General features: G+C 49.9%; 1 protein-coding gene across 2 annotated transcripts; it reads left to right on the plus strand.

Annotated features, from left to right (window-relative positions):
• The first annotated feature begins 7532 nt into the window (after positions 1 to 7532).
• Positions 7533 to 9430, plus strand: LOC146220547 (apelin receptor B-like). Of its 2 annotated transcripts, XM_084693786.1 has the most exons (2): positions 7533 to 8791; positions 9006 to 9430. In XM_084693786.1, exons 1-2 carry the CDS (start codon positions 7732 to 7734, stop codon positions 9059 to 9061), a joined length of 1116 nt encoding a protein of 371 aa, XP_084549912.1. In that variant the 5' UTR covers positions 7533 to 7731; the 3' UTR covers positions 9062 to 9430. The 2 variants fall into 2 exon arrangements, with proteins under 2 accessions (XP_084549912.1, XP_084549911.1); XM_084693785.1 differs by having other exon boundaries at positions 7533 to 9430.
• Positions 9431 to 11770: the final 2340 nt, after the last annotated feature.

Here is an 11770-nt window from a genome sequence, read left to right on the forward strand (position 1 = left end):
CCCCACCCCCACCCCCACACACACCCTTCCCACCAGACACAATCAGCCTCCCTCAAACTAGACAGACCAGGAGACACAGACCACACTCTGGCATCCTGCACAACGACACGTACACGCAGCCTGCGATGTCCTCCCCATGTTGAATTCGATTCGGGTCCCCGTGATGAAAGTCCCCTGAATCGTCATCTTTCCGCTCGATATGTGTGTTTGTGTTCAGGCAGCCCTTCCTGGGCTGTGTCTGTGGTGGAGGGGATGATCTCGGGGGGAGGGAGCATATGTGTGAAGCGTCTGGGAGATTACAGTCTGGTTACAAGAGCCGCAAAGCTCCTCAAAAGCTTTTTGGTGACATTGTCTGGGGGGGTTCTCTTCCAGTCCCTCTCACCCTGTTATCTTGCTCCCAGGCTCTCTGCCCCCTCCCCCCTCTCTCACCCCTCCTGACAACACAACCACTACCTTGGGGACCCAGGGGACACTACTAAGGAGTTGGGTCATGTTAGGAAAAGTCACTCTTAATATTCCTGACAGGGTACTTGGATGGATAACACCTGCCAAATTTGTTGTTTTTTTGGAACATTTGACTGTGCGTTGGTGTGCATTTGTGTGTGTGTGTGGGGGGGGGAAAGGGGGCATACTGTTTGTGCTTGAGTCTTTTTGCATGTGTGTGTATGTGGGGGTCAGATGGCTGAGCGGTTAGCCGTGCCAAATGACGTCGCGTCCTTGGGCAAGGCACTTCACCCTACTTGCCTCGGGGGAGAATGTCCCGGTACTTACTGTAAGTCGCTCTGGATAAGAGCGTCTTCTAAATGACTAAATGACTCAATGTAAATGTGTGTCTGCATATGCATGTGTGTGTGTGTGTTTGTGTGTTGAAGAAGAGACAAGCCGCTACTGTGACTTGTGACTTGGGAGAGAGCTTTGAAGAGCCAAGATTCCAGTAGTCATCTCCTGCGCGTGTGGGACAGGAAACTGGTTGAGAGTAGCACGGGTCAAGGGTCAAACAGATGCTTTTACAGTGGACAGTGAACAGGAAGTGCTTTCTTGTGCGGTCAAGATAAGACCTCACCAGCATTGTATTGTGATGGTACACAAATCTTCTCACTTGACCAATGCTCTGTTGGTTGTTGTTTCACAGGATTGGGCAACTGCATAATGTGACACACACTTGTCTGCTGCCACTCATTGGTTCTATGCCAAAATAGGACCATCCACCTATCCTGAAATTGTCAACAAATGTACAGAATCTGTGTGCGAGTCGCTGTCTCCTTTACTTGTGTTTTCATTCCCTTGATTGTAATTAACCATAATAGGTGTGCAATCTAAGTTGACTTTAATGGGTTCAGTTAGACATTGTCCATTATAAGTTTAGTGTAAGAGGATGTTCTCGTAAGAGGATAGCTGAAACAGTTAGCAATGTACCAAAACACAGCCGACTAACGTGTGTGTTTTTCTAATGAAGGAGAGTGCTTCATCTGTTCATACTATCAGGAGTCCCATCTGTCGGTGCTAATTTGTTTGTTAAAGAAAGTTTGTCTGAATTTCTCCTTGATTACAGAAGGAAAATTATTTTTAAGAGGATGTGTGTCTGCAGCGTGGTCAGTTCCTCTGTTGTCGCGTTCGTGTTTACCCAGTGAGAGGACCGCGTTTCTTGTTTATCTGTCCTTTGGGTAAGGTTGCCTAGTGTTTATCTGTTGGTGTGTTCTTCTCTAATCTGTATTTGATCTCAAGTCACTTCCAGCCATTGTTGTGTCACATCCCTGCTGTCTCCTTGCTTCCTGTCCATCCAGTCCTCTCTCTCCCAACAAGGAAGCTAGGGGCTCTGAGAGGATACCCGCACAGGCGTTCGCTGGGGTTGTGTGTGTGCGTGTGTCAGCGCACGTGTCATGGAACGCCTGAGAAAGTTGACTTATGCTGATACAGGGATGTAGAGCGGATTAAAAACGTGGCACGCCGAGACGGAGCGGAGCAACAGACAGACGGACGAGGGAGGAGAGGAAAGGCGCGAACAGGAGAGGAGGAGAGGGGTTTCCTGGGTTTCGAATGGGACGCGACGGATCAGAAGTCTACGGCCGAAGAAGGGTGATGGATTCCAACCGTTTCGAACAGCACACACACTCAACAGAGAGAGAGAGAGAGGGAGAGAGAGAGAGAGAGAGAGAGAGAGAGAGAGAGAGAGAGAGAGAGAGAGAGAGAGAGAGAGACATGGATAGTGAGTCATTGTGAGGCATACATTAGTGACATCAGACCCTGTTATACTTGAGACTGATGACAGAACCATATGGACATCAGGACCTTTGGTCTGAGGTTACAATAGCTTATTGTATTCCAACCGGTGTGGACATGGGTGTTACGCACAAGCATGTTTGTGTGTGTGTGTGTGTGTGTGCACGTGTGTGTTTGTGTGTGTGTTTGTCTTCTGCGCGCGGTGTCGGACTGTGTGGTGTATAGCAGACATACATGACAGGAACCTTGGACTCCTTTGAAATCAAGGCTCCTATTTCACACGCGTTTAAACACCCCACTGGAAGCCGCAAACCAGCTGTGGAGGTACTTGTGTTACATATCGGGGGTAGAGCTTCACAAAGGAACTAATCCGGTCATCCACGCGATGTTCCATGGAGTTCGTCTAAATGCTGGAAATGCCCTTGTCGCTGCCTTCTCATTCAGAGGGGTTGAACAATGCCAGGGTTAAACCCAGGAGAGGCCCAGTCTAACCCACAGGAAGAGTCTGGGACTAGTCTTATTTCTGTTCAGTGTTGTTGTTTTAAACAGCGGGGGGAACGGGGTTCAGTGGCTGACCTCTGACCCCTCAACCCCGAGGTGAAAGGTCACAGCTAATAAAGCTGGAGAAGTTTCCTCAGCACCCAGATCTCTGAGTTTTTCTCATGCTGATCATCCACGAGAAAAATAATTATAATCTCTACTATCACCCCCGAGATAGATCTGGGTCAGGATTGGTCAGGATCCCGTACCTGACAGGAAGTGACCCGTATCCTGGGTCATCATCACTGCCTGGACTAACAAAGCAGCTGCGTGGGTTGCTGCTGTCTCTTATTGTTCCTCCTACACACACCCACTCTGAACTCCCCTCTTCATCCTTTGCCATCGCAACGCTCTGCGTGCGTAAGAGAAGGTTTGGCGCCCTGCAAGGACGCTGGTCGTGTTTCCACCGTGAACCCTAATCGGCCACGGAGCTATTTATACCCAGAGTGAGCAAACAACAGATTGGGATTTCCCCCTCCTGTGTACGCGCTTGCACTTCTCGCTCAAATATTTATAGTAGAGCATCCTTTATTCTGCTGTCTCCTAGGGGGGGGTGGGGGGGGTGAAAGGTGGGTGGTTTGTCTTCAGGAGCCAAGCTGTCCTGGCACACAGACAGGGAGCGGACACAGTGGACGGGGAGCTAGCGCTGGGCTTCAGGGTTAGGGTAGGTGGTAAACTGGCCTGGTCTGGGCGGAGGGAGAGGTTAGAGGGGTCAGGGGGTCAGCGAAACACCACGTGACCCCCAGCTCTGGGATACAGGGAGCATGGGGGGGGGGGGGGGGGACACGTGGGCACGGGCGATATAGTCTTACATCCACTGTGTTTGTCGAACGTCACAAAAAAACATGCACAGCAACGTATTTCTCCATCACTGTCAATGTCATCATCGCCCCTACTCCCCCACCCCCCCCGACCCCCTCAAGCGTGCCCAAAGATAGCTTTAGCATGAAACAAAGACACCATGCATCCACCGAGAGTCGACTTCCCGTTCCACTTGCATGTCACTCTTGCACATGGAAAGCCATAAAGCAGGAGGGAGGAAATCTTGTAGTAAAGGCCCTCCTTTCTGGGAACAAAGGGGCCCGAGTCTAGGCCCCTTCTCCCCTCCGCGTCCCTCTGACTGAGGCTGATAAGGGACATTTCAAACAAACAAAACTGCACGCTGCCGCGCAGACGGCCGCAAGGTCCTCATCTTTCACCTCGTCTAATTGGCCGGACGAAGGCCCAATCGTGCTCTTCCATAATCACCGGTGCTCAGTCGTCAGGACGACGAGGACCGGAGGTCTTGATGCGTGACTTCGTCCGGCTGGGCGTGTGTTGCTGGCTCCAATGCCTGCTTTCCCCCGGCTGTACGTTGCACAGGAAGGACCGGGTAGGGAAAGCTCAATGGAAATCCTCCTCGTCCACTGCATTGATTTCAAAGGTTCATGTAAAGACAGAGAGGCCTGGTGTGACACAATGGATTCTGTCAAAGCGAGGTTTTATGTACGTTTTTTTCAGCGCTTGCAATGTACCGGGTTACAGTGTAGTCTAATCTTGACGTGAAAGGACGTCAGATAGTGCCGTAAATGGTTTGAACTGGAAACTACAGTTCTCTCTGTTCTCATTGACCAGAATTTCAAAGCAAAGATCCAGAAATAGGTTGAAACAAATTAGACAGACACAGTCATGGCTGGGAAGTTGGGAAGCTGGATAGCTACAGAGCTGGATAGCTTAGCGCTCAAGGCTGTGGCTGGAGAGCCAGACAGCTGGGGAACTGGGGAGCTTAGCACTGGAAGGAGTTGGCCGAGGCTGTGTGAGGTGAGAAGTCCTCGTCCGCGTTAGCGAACGTGTTTAGCAGGCTGGTGTCAATCATCTGGAGCCTTCAGTGACGACACAGGGACAGGAGCTGGCACAGGAGTCATCAAGGTGCCCCGGATATTCACACGCTCTAGGAAGGGCATTTGTTTGAGCCAGTGGTTCACAGCACAAACACAAAAGAGACGCGTTAACAAGTAGGTCGTCAAATAAGAACATTCCAGAAGTGACCATCACTTCAAGTTTGGCAGAACTTCTGGAGTGACCTTCGTGTGTGCCATGCTTCCTGTTTGTGTACCTACTTGCCACTGAGTGTTGCTCAGACGTGTTAGGTGTGTTAGCGTGGTGGTGACTGCTCCCCCCCCCTCCCCCCTCCCCCCTCAGTGGTGGTCCACTTGTAAATCTCACCCTGCTGGGCCAGCTGTCATACGATAGACGGGCCAACGTATGTGGTCCCTGACAGCTTCACACACACAAACAACACAACTGGCAACACGCTCTGTGTCCGCCTGTCCGCCTCTCTCTCTCTCTCTCTCTCTCTCTCTCTCTCTCTTTCTCCATGCCTCTCTATCTTTCTCTCTCTCACATGCAAACACGGACACACACTTGCACATTTGGTGCTCCAGAACCCGAGGCTCATAAACAAGCTAAACACTTAAGGTCATGTGATGACAAATGATCAAAGGAGGGTTTCAGCTGCTCTGCAGACAGATGAGACCGTCTGTCTGTCTCAGTGGTGTGTGTGTGTGCTTGCGTGTGTGTGCGTGTACATGTGTGTGTGTGTGGGTGCGTGTTACGAAGCATGCATCTGGTTTCACGTAGTCTTTTCTCCTCTCTGAATGTAACTTGGATGCACTGGATGTTAACAGTTAAATAATAGAGTGAATGAGAGGAGGGTGACTCTGTGAGTCAGATGGCAAAAGAGGCTATAAGGGAGCTTCTTGTCTGTGTGGGGTTTACAACAACGAGGCCACACAGTGGACCATGACAACAAAATCAACAACCCAACCCAACAACAATCAATTAGCGACACAGGTGGGGTAACTGAGAGATGGTAAATACCAACAACCGGCTGCTATGCGTCAACTTGCATGCTCACTCAAACCCTAAGCACACAACGACTTCTTGGGTCAACAACTCCAGTCGAGCGGACGTCGAGGCTGTCCTGTTGGAAGTTGTCTTTCATGTCGATCAGCACCCGCCATCTGTTTCTCATCCCGACTCGAATCTGCTTCATTTGCCTATCTGCTCATTTGGGACTCTCACTCCTGCGGGTATTCGGGGGGGGGGGGGGGGAGGGGGCGGTTGAGGACAAAGTGGCGGAGTTGAGGACTTGTCTTTTATTCCACTTTCCCCACGAGTTACCAGCAGGCCTCCCCAAATCACAAGAAAACACAACGGCAAGCACTATAAATAAATCATTTCTCATTAAAGTGGAGGAAACTTGGTTTCCTGCTGAAAGCGGCAGCTTTAGAGAGGAGCAGCACAGACAAGCAGCTTGTGGGAGAAAGCGGGGGGAGGGAGGGGTGATCGTCCGAAGGGAAGGGGCAAACACAATTCAATCAGATAACAAATTAACTGAAACTTGGCCTCCCACCACACGGAAAACAACAAGCCACGACGTCCGCCAACGTGCCCCGTACTGGGATGTCGGCCATGCTGACTTCGCCTCATCATCAGAGGAAGAGAGGGAGAAATGTGAAAAGAGGAAAGGAAAGGAGGGTGAGTGAGTGAGAGAGAGAGAGAGAGAGAGAGAGAGAGAGAGAGAGAGAGAGAGAGAGAGAGGAGGGGAGAGAGATACAGGGAGAGAGAGATACAGGGAGATAGAGAGAGAGAGAGAGATAGAGGGGGAGAGAGAGTGAGACAGAGAGAGGGAGAGGGAGGAAGAGAGATAGAGGGAGGGAGAGAGAGAGAGAGAGGGCTCGGTGGAGGATCAACAGGGACATTGTTGAGTGATGGTTGGTTGTGTCTGAGAGGGAGGGTTTCTTGGCGCCACGGCTGCTTCTCTGCTGAGAGACTGAGGAGACTGAGAAGGAGCTCTTCCACCTGGGCCACTCAACACACACACAACACACACACACAACACACACTCAACACACACTCAACACACACACAACACACACACAATTCACTTGTTTTTGTAAATAACGAAATTACTCATTAATAATATGCCATTCGAGAATAATACTACATAGGATGTTTTTTTTACTTGGTCTCTATGTAATTGCAGAGTATAAATATGGGCTATGAATAAACACAGCACAAGATAATCAACCATTCTTAAATTAAAGATGACTACTGTGCACATCAAATATGCAGATCTATTTTAATTGTATATATATATATATATATATATATATATATATATATATATATATATATATATATATATATATATATATATATATATATATATCCCATATGGTTTTGGCTCAACTTTAGGTGAGATGTATGCTACATGTTGGAACAAGTTCCTCCCACGAATCAACACATATTGACATGTTGATAAGATAGTTCCAATCGAAGTAGCCAAATACAGGTTCCTTGAGTATGAGAAAACAGCCACTTTGTCATTTTAAGTGTCTGGTCTATTGGTTTCCAGGAGCATGTCTCGACAGGTAGCTGGTAGCACACCGAGTTAATATCAATTTACTATATAGGTCATTATTTCTGCAAATGCGATCCCCGACTTTCACAAGTTTTAGGCAACTTAATTCGGCTAACCAAATTGTAAATGTAGACGCTTTGTATCATACGGTTATGATAGTTACGATGTCGCGTACTGCAAACGTATTTTTTTGTTTGTCCGTTTTGTTGTTGTGTTCTTTATAAAACTATGGAAACGTAATTCAGCTGAATGCCAAATGATGGGGGCGTGAACAAATGTAGTGCGAGTGTGCATTTGGAGGAGGGGGCGACCTGGAAGAGAGGAGAGGGGTGGGGTCAGAACAGCATAGCTTCATAAGGGGCAGACCGCAGAACCGAGTGCCAAGACATCATAGATTCTCAACTGGTGAGGATCCGTGCTGAAATCTTTGCATAGCATCTTGATTTTCCAGCTCAGACCCGTTTTGTTTATGATTAGTCCTCATCTGTAGGCTGTTTTGAAGATATATATATTTTTGGGGGGGTTTGTTGTTGAAATATCCATATAAGAAGAAACTTTGAATTGATATGGAGGAAAGAATGGATGACGCTATCGACTACTACTACGACTACGAGGAGCAGGAGAATGACACCATGTGCGATTACTCTGAGTGGAAGCCATCCTACTCCCTCATCCCCGTGCTGTACATGCTCATATTCATCCTGGGGCTCTCCGGCAACGGCGTGGTCATCTTCACCGTGTGGCGGGCCAAGGGCAAGCGGAGGGCGGCCGACGTCTACATCGGCAACCTGGCCCTGGCCGACCTCACCTTCGTGGTCACCCTGCCCCTGTGGGCGGCGTACACGGCGTTGGGCTACCACTGGCCCTTCGGCGTGGCCCTCTGCAAGATCAGCAGCTACGTGGTGCTGCTCAACATGTACGCCAGCGTCTTCTGCCTCACCTGCATGAGCTTCGACCGCTACCTGGCCATCGTGCACTCACTGTCCAGCACGCAGCTGCGCACGCGGGGCCACATGCGCGGCTCCCTCGCCGCCATCTGGCTGACGTCGGGCCTCCTGGCCGCCCCCACGCTCGTCTTCCGCACCACCAAGCGCGACGAGGGCACCAACCGCACGTCCTGCGCCATGGACTTCAGCATGGTGGTGGAGAACAAGTGGCAGGAGAACCTGTGGGTGTCGGGCCTCAGCATCTCCTCGTCGGCCCTGGGCTTCCTGCTGCCCTTCCTGGCCATGATGGTGTGCTACTGCTTCATCGGCTGCACCGTCACGCGCCACTTCAACAGCCTGCGCAAGGAGGACCAGCGCAAGCGGCGGCTGCTGAAGATCATCACCACGCTGGTGGCCGTGTTCACCGCCTGCTGGATGCCCTTCCACGTGCTGAAGAGCGCCGACGCCCTCTCCTACCTGAACCTGGCGCCGGACACGTGCGCCTTCCTGCGCTTCCTGCTGCTGGCGCATCCCTACGCCACGTGTCTGGCCTACGTCAACAGCTGCCTCAACCCCTTCCTCTACGCCTTCTTCGACCTGCGCTTCCGCTCCCAGTGCCTGTGCCTGCTCAACCTGAAGAAGGCCATGCACGCCAGCCCGGCCAGCTCCCTCTCCTCCCAGAAGACCGAGGCCCAGTCCCTGGCCACGAAGGTGTGACCTCGTGCCCGGTGGGCCCCCAGGGGGCCGGCGGAGGAGGGGGGGGGGGGTCCTGCCCTGGGGTTAAGCGTGAACCCCTTACCGGTACGTCACACATCTCAGAGGGTGCACGATATCATTGCCTTGTCGGTCTGCGTGTGTGTGTGTATTAGGGTGGTGGGGTGGGGGGGGGGTCATCGTTCTGCATGCCTCCTGCTCTTGTGGACTGGGGCTGAGAGCTCCGGCAGATGCAGAGTGTGTCCTGGGTGACTGAGGAAACTGGCATCAGTTTCCAGGCATCGGGCAGAAAGTGGTGACCGCTGCCATTGTCCAAGTTCAGTGAACAAGTTCAGGCTGCGCAAACTTTTTTGACATTTGGCACCGTGCTCCTTGACGATGCGAGCCGGACAAAGTGGACTGAGCTGAATGTACTTCAAATGGACAAAGTGATCGTACCTTCCGTGGACGTGAGGCGTGTGCTTGGGTGTGTTGGAGGCTCTTAGCCTGGTGGAGTGTGTTATTCATGCATGTGTCCTAGGCCGTCCTGTTTTCTTTAAGGAGCACTTGAGGTGTGATAGCTCATTGACCACTCTCTTCAGCCTGTTTTATCTACAACTGGTGGGGGGGGGGGTGTGTGTGTTCGTGGGCGGATAGCCAGTCTGGAGAGGTGTTGCTGCTTGATTAGAGTGTTGTGGGGGGGGGGGGGGGGGGGGAGGGGGGGGGCAGAGGGAGGGGGCCTCCAGACAGACAGATGGCAGCTGACAAATGTTGTTGGGCAGGAGGAAGACCAATTACAATGTGGCTGCTCTGACACATGATAAACGTGCGTGTGCGTGTGCGTGTGCGCGTCTCAAGGTATGCGTGTGTTTTCCGCTCGCGTAAACAAAGTTGGAGGAGGACGCGGCCATGTATATGATGAACATAATGTAAATACCCACTGTATTAGTGCATTCATGATTTGTAATAAAAACCTTTGTTTGGAACCAATAATACCGTGTGGTCATTCTACTGTAGAGTGTCACGTCTGGGTGGGAGGTCTGACATTCGCTGCAGTTTGCTTTTTCCTGTTAGCACATGGGTGAGGCAGTCTCCCCCCATTGTGTTTTCAAAGAGCCAAAATAAAAGCAGAAGTCCAGAGGAAATACATGTTGAAGTCCTGTTTCCCTCCTTCGAATACTTAGTTTCTTGCCAGAGTGTGCGTGATGTTCCCCTATGCGATCGACAGAAGCATTTGTAAGTGTTTCAAAAAGGATGCCAGTGTTTGTTGATCCTGAAGGAAATTCAAGTGTTTTCAAGGCCCAGTGGCCTTGTCATCAACAACATATTACTCATGGAAAGGTTTTACCACAACATAACCTTTCAGCAAATATCCAGTATTCCTACAAATCTTATTGTTTTTTTCCCCATCCATTGTATGCATTAGCCGCAGCTAACGTTGTTAAGGATGTTGCAGAGTGGTAAATTGCCAATGCTCAACGCGCTGTGATCAACCTAAGCTAATAACATGTCATGGGTAATTTGCACACAAACTCAGCGCGTATGGTGGGTTATTGACCTTTAAGAGACCATCCCATGATTAACTGATAATGAGCTTTTTTCCTGGGTGTAATCAGAGACAGCAGGGGGTGGGGGGTAGGGTGGGCGAGGGGGGGGGGGGGGGTGCAGAAGTAGCCCCCCCCTCCTAATCCAGGGTCTCTCCCTTCCAGTTGGACGCAGCCTGCGCTGACTGGATGGTTATAGTTTAAGCGGGATTAGCTCTGTATTTTATGGTTCATATCGTGTATATTACTGACAGCTGATGACGTGAATGGTGATGCAAACCTGAATTCCAACATCCACTGTGCATCTTTCATCGCTGTACTGACCCCAGTGTTCAGACAGACAACAGTGAAGATCAGAGAATCTCCTCCCTGTCTCTAATCTGACAATTCATAGTCCTCTCTATCATTACAGAGCCCGGCTGGAACGCCCCGGTTTGGAATTCTCTGCATGTTTATGAAGCCCAACGACCAGAGACAGGTTTAGGATGGTTAGTCCTCCGTTGCTGTCTCAGCTAAAGTGTTTGCTCGTCACAGCGCACAACACAATCCAAACAGAGAGATTAAAGCAGATTTACAATCCAGCCTTCTGTCAATGACACACAAAATGGATCTGTGAAGCAGATTGTTGTTGTTTTTTCCATGCTAAAAAGTGTGTTTACATCTCGTGAGTCTTCAGATCTTTCCTGTCAGGAGCAACTGGTTGGCTGGAGTCCAGGGTAGTCTGACCCAGCCCCTCCCAGAGTAAAACAGGATCCCCTGCCTCCCACCTGCTGTCGGTACCAAAGTCAAAGAACATTGTGAAAGAGAATCTGAATAGATTACTCGTAGTGTTTTTCAAGTTTTATGGAGGTAATGGGACCACATTACAGAGATTTCACGGTGCAAATCTTGCACGGTCCAGGGAACGTTATTTCCCTTTGGGGAAAATGGGGCTATGCATTTTAGTGGTCAAAATGTGTATACGTAATGATTTATTGGTTTAGTTGTTTCGTTATTTTCATCTTAGCATCCATTGAATGATAAACTTGGATGTTGAATTCCATGAAGTTCATGCCTTTTTTCAAAATAGATTACACAAGACAAGAGTTCTCAAAACAGCATTCCTCAGTAATGACAGTGTTGGGGCTGTAAGTGTGTCTATATTCATTACACTTAACTTTGCCATTGGGAATTCCCTGGGTAGTCAAACCCACTCTCATTTGACTCCTCATAATGAATTTCGAAAGAAAAAACGAAAGGTTGGCAAACCATTTGACAAAACAACCATCCAGACGCCATAGACAATACACAGATTCCTGTGGCATTTGACCAGAGTGCTTTGGTATCAGAACCTTTCACCCTGGGCTCAGACTGATTGCTTACTTGGGCCTTTTGGGTTTACTCAGGGATCAGCGTGTGGGACTAACCTTATAATGCATGATAGGAAGGTTTTATAAGGAACA

Source organism: Hypomesus nipponensis, chromosome 27 (genome assembly GCF_054491055.1).
Source record: "Hypomesus nipponensis isolate SF chromosome 27, ASM5449105v1, whole genome shotgun sequence".
In the NCBI taxonomy this organism is placed as follows: Eukaryota; Metazoa; Chordata; class Actinopteri; order Osmeriformes; family Osmeridae; genus Hypomesus; species Hypomesus nipponensis.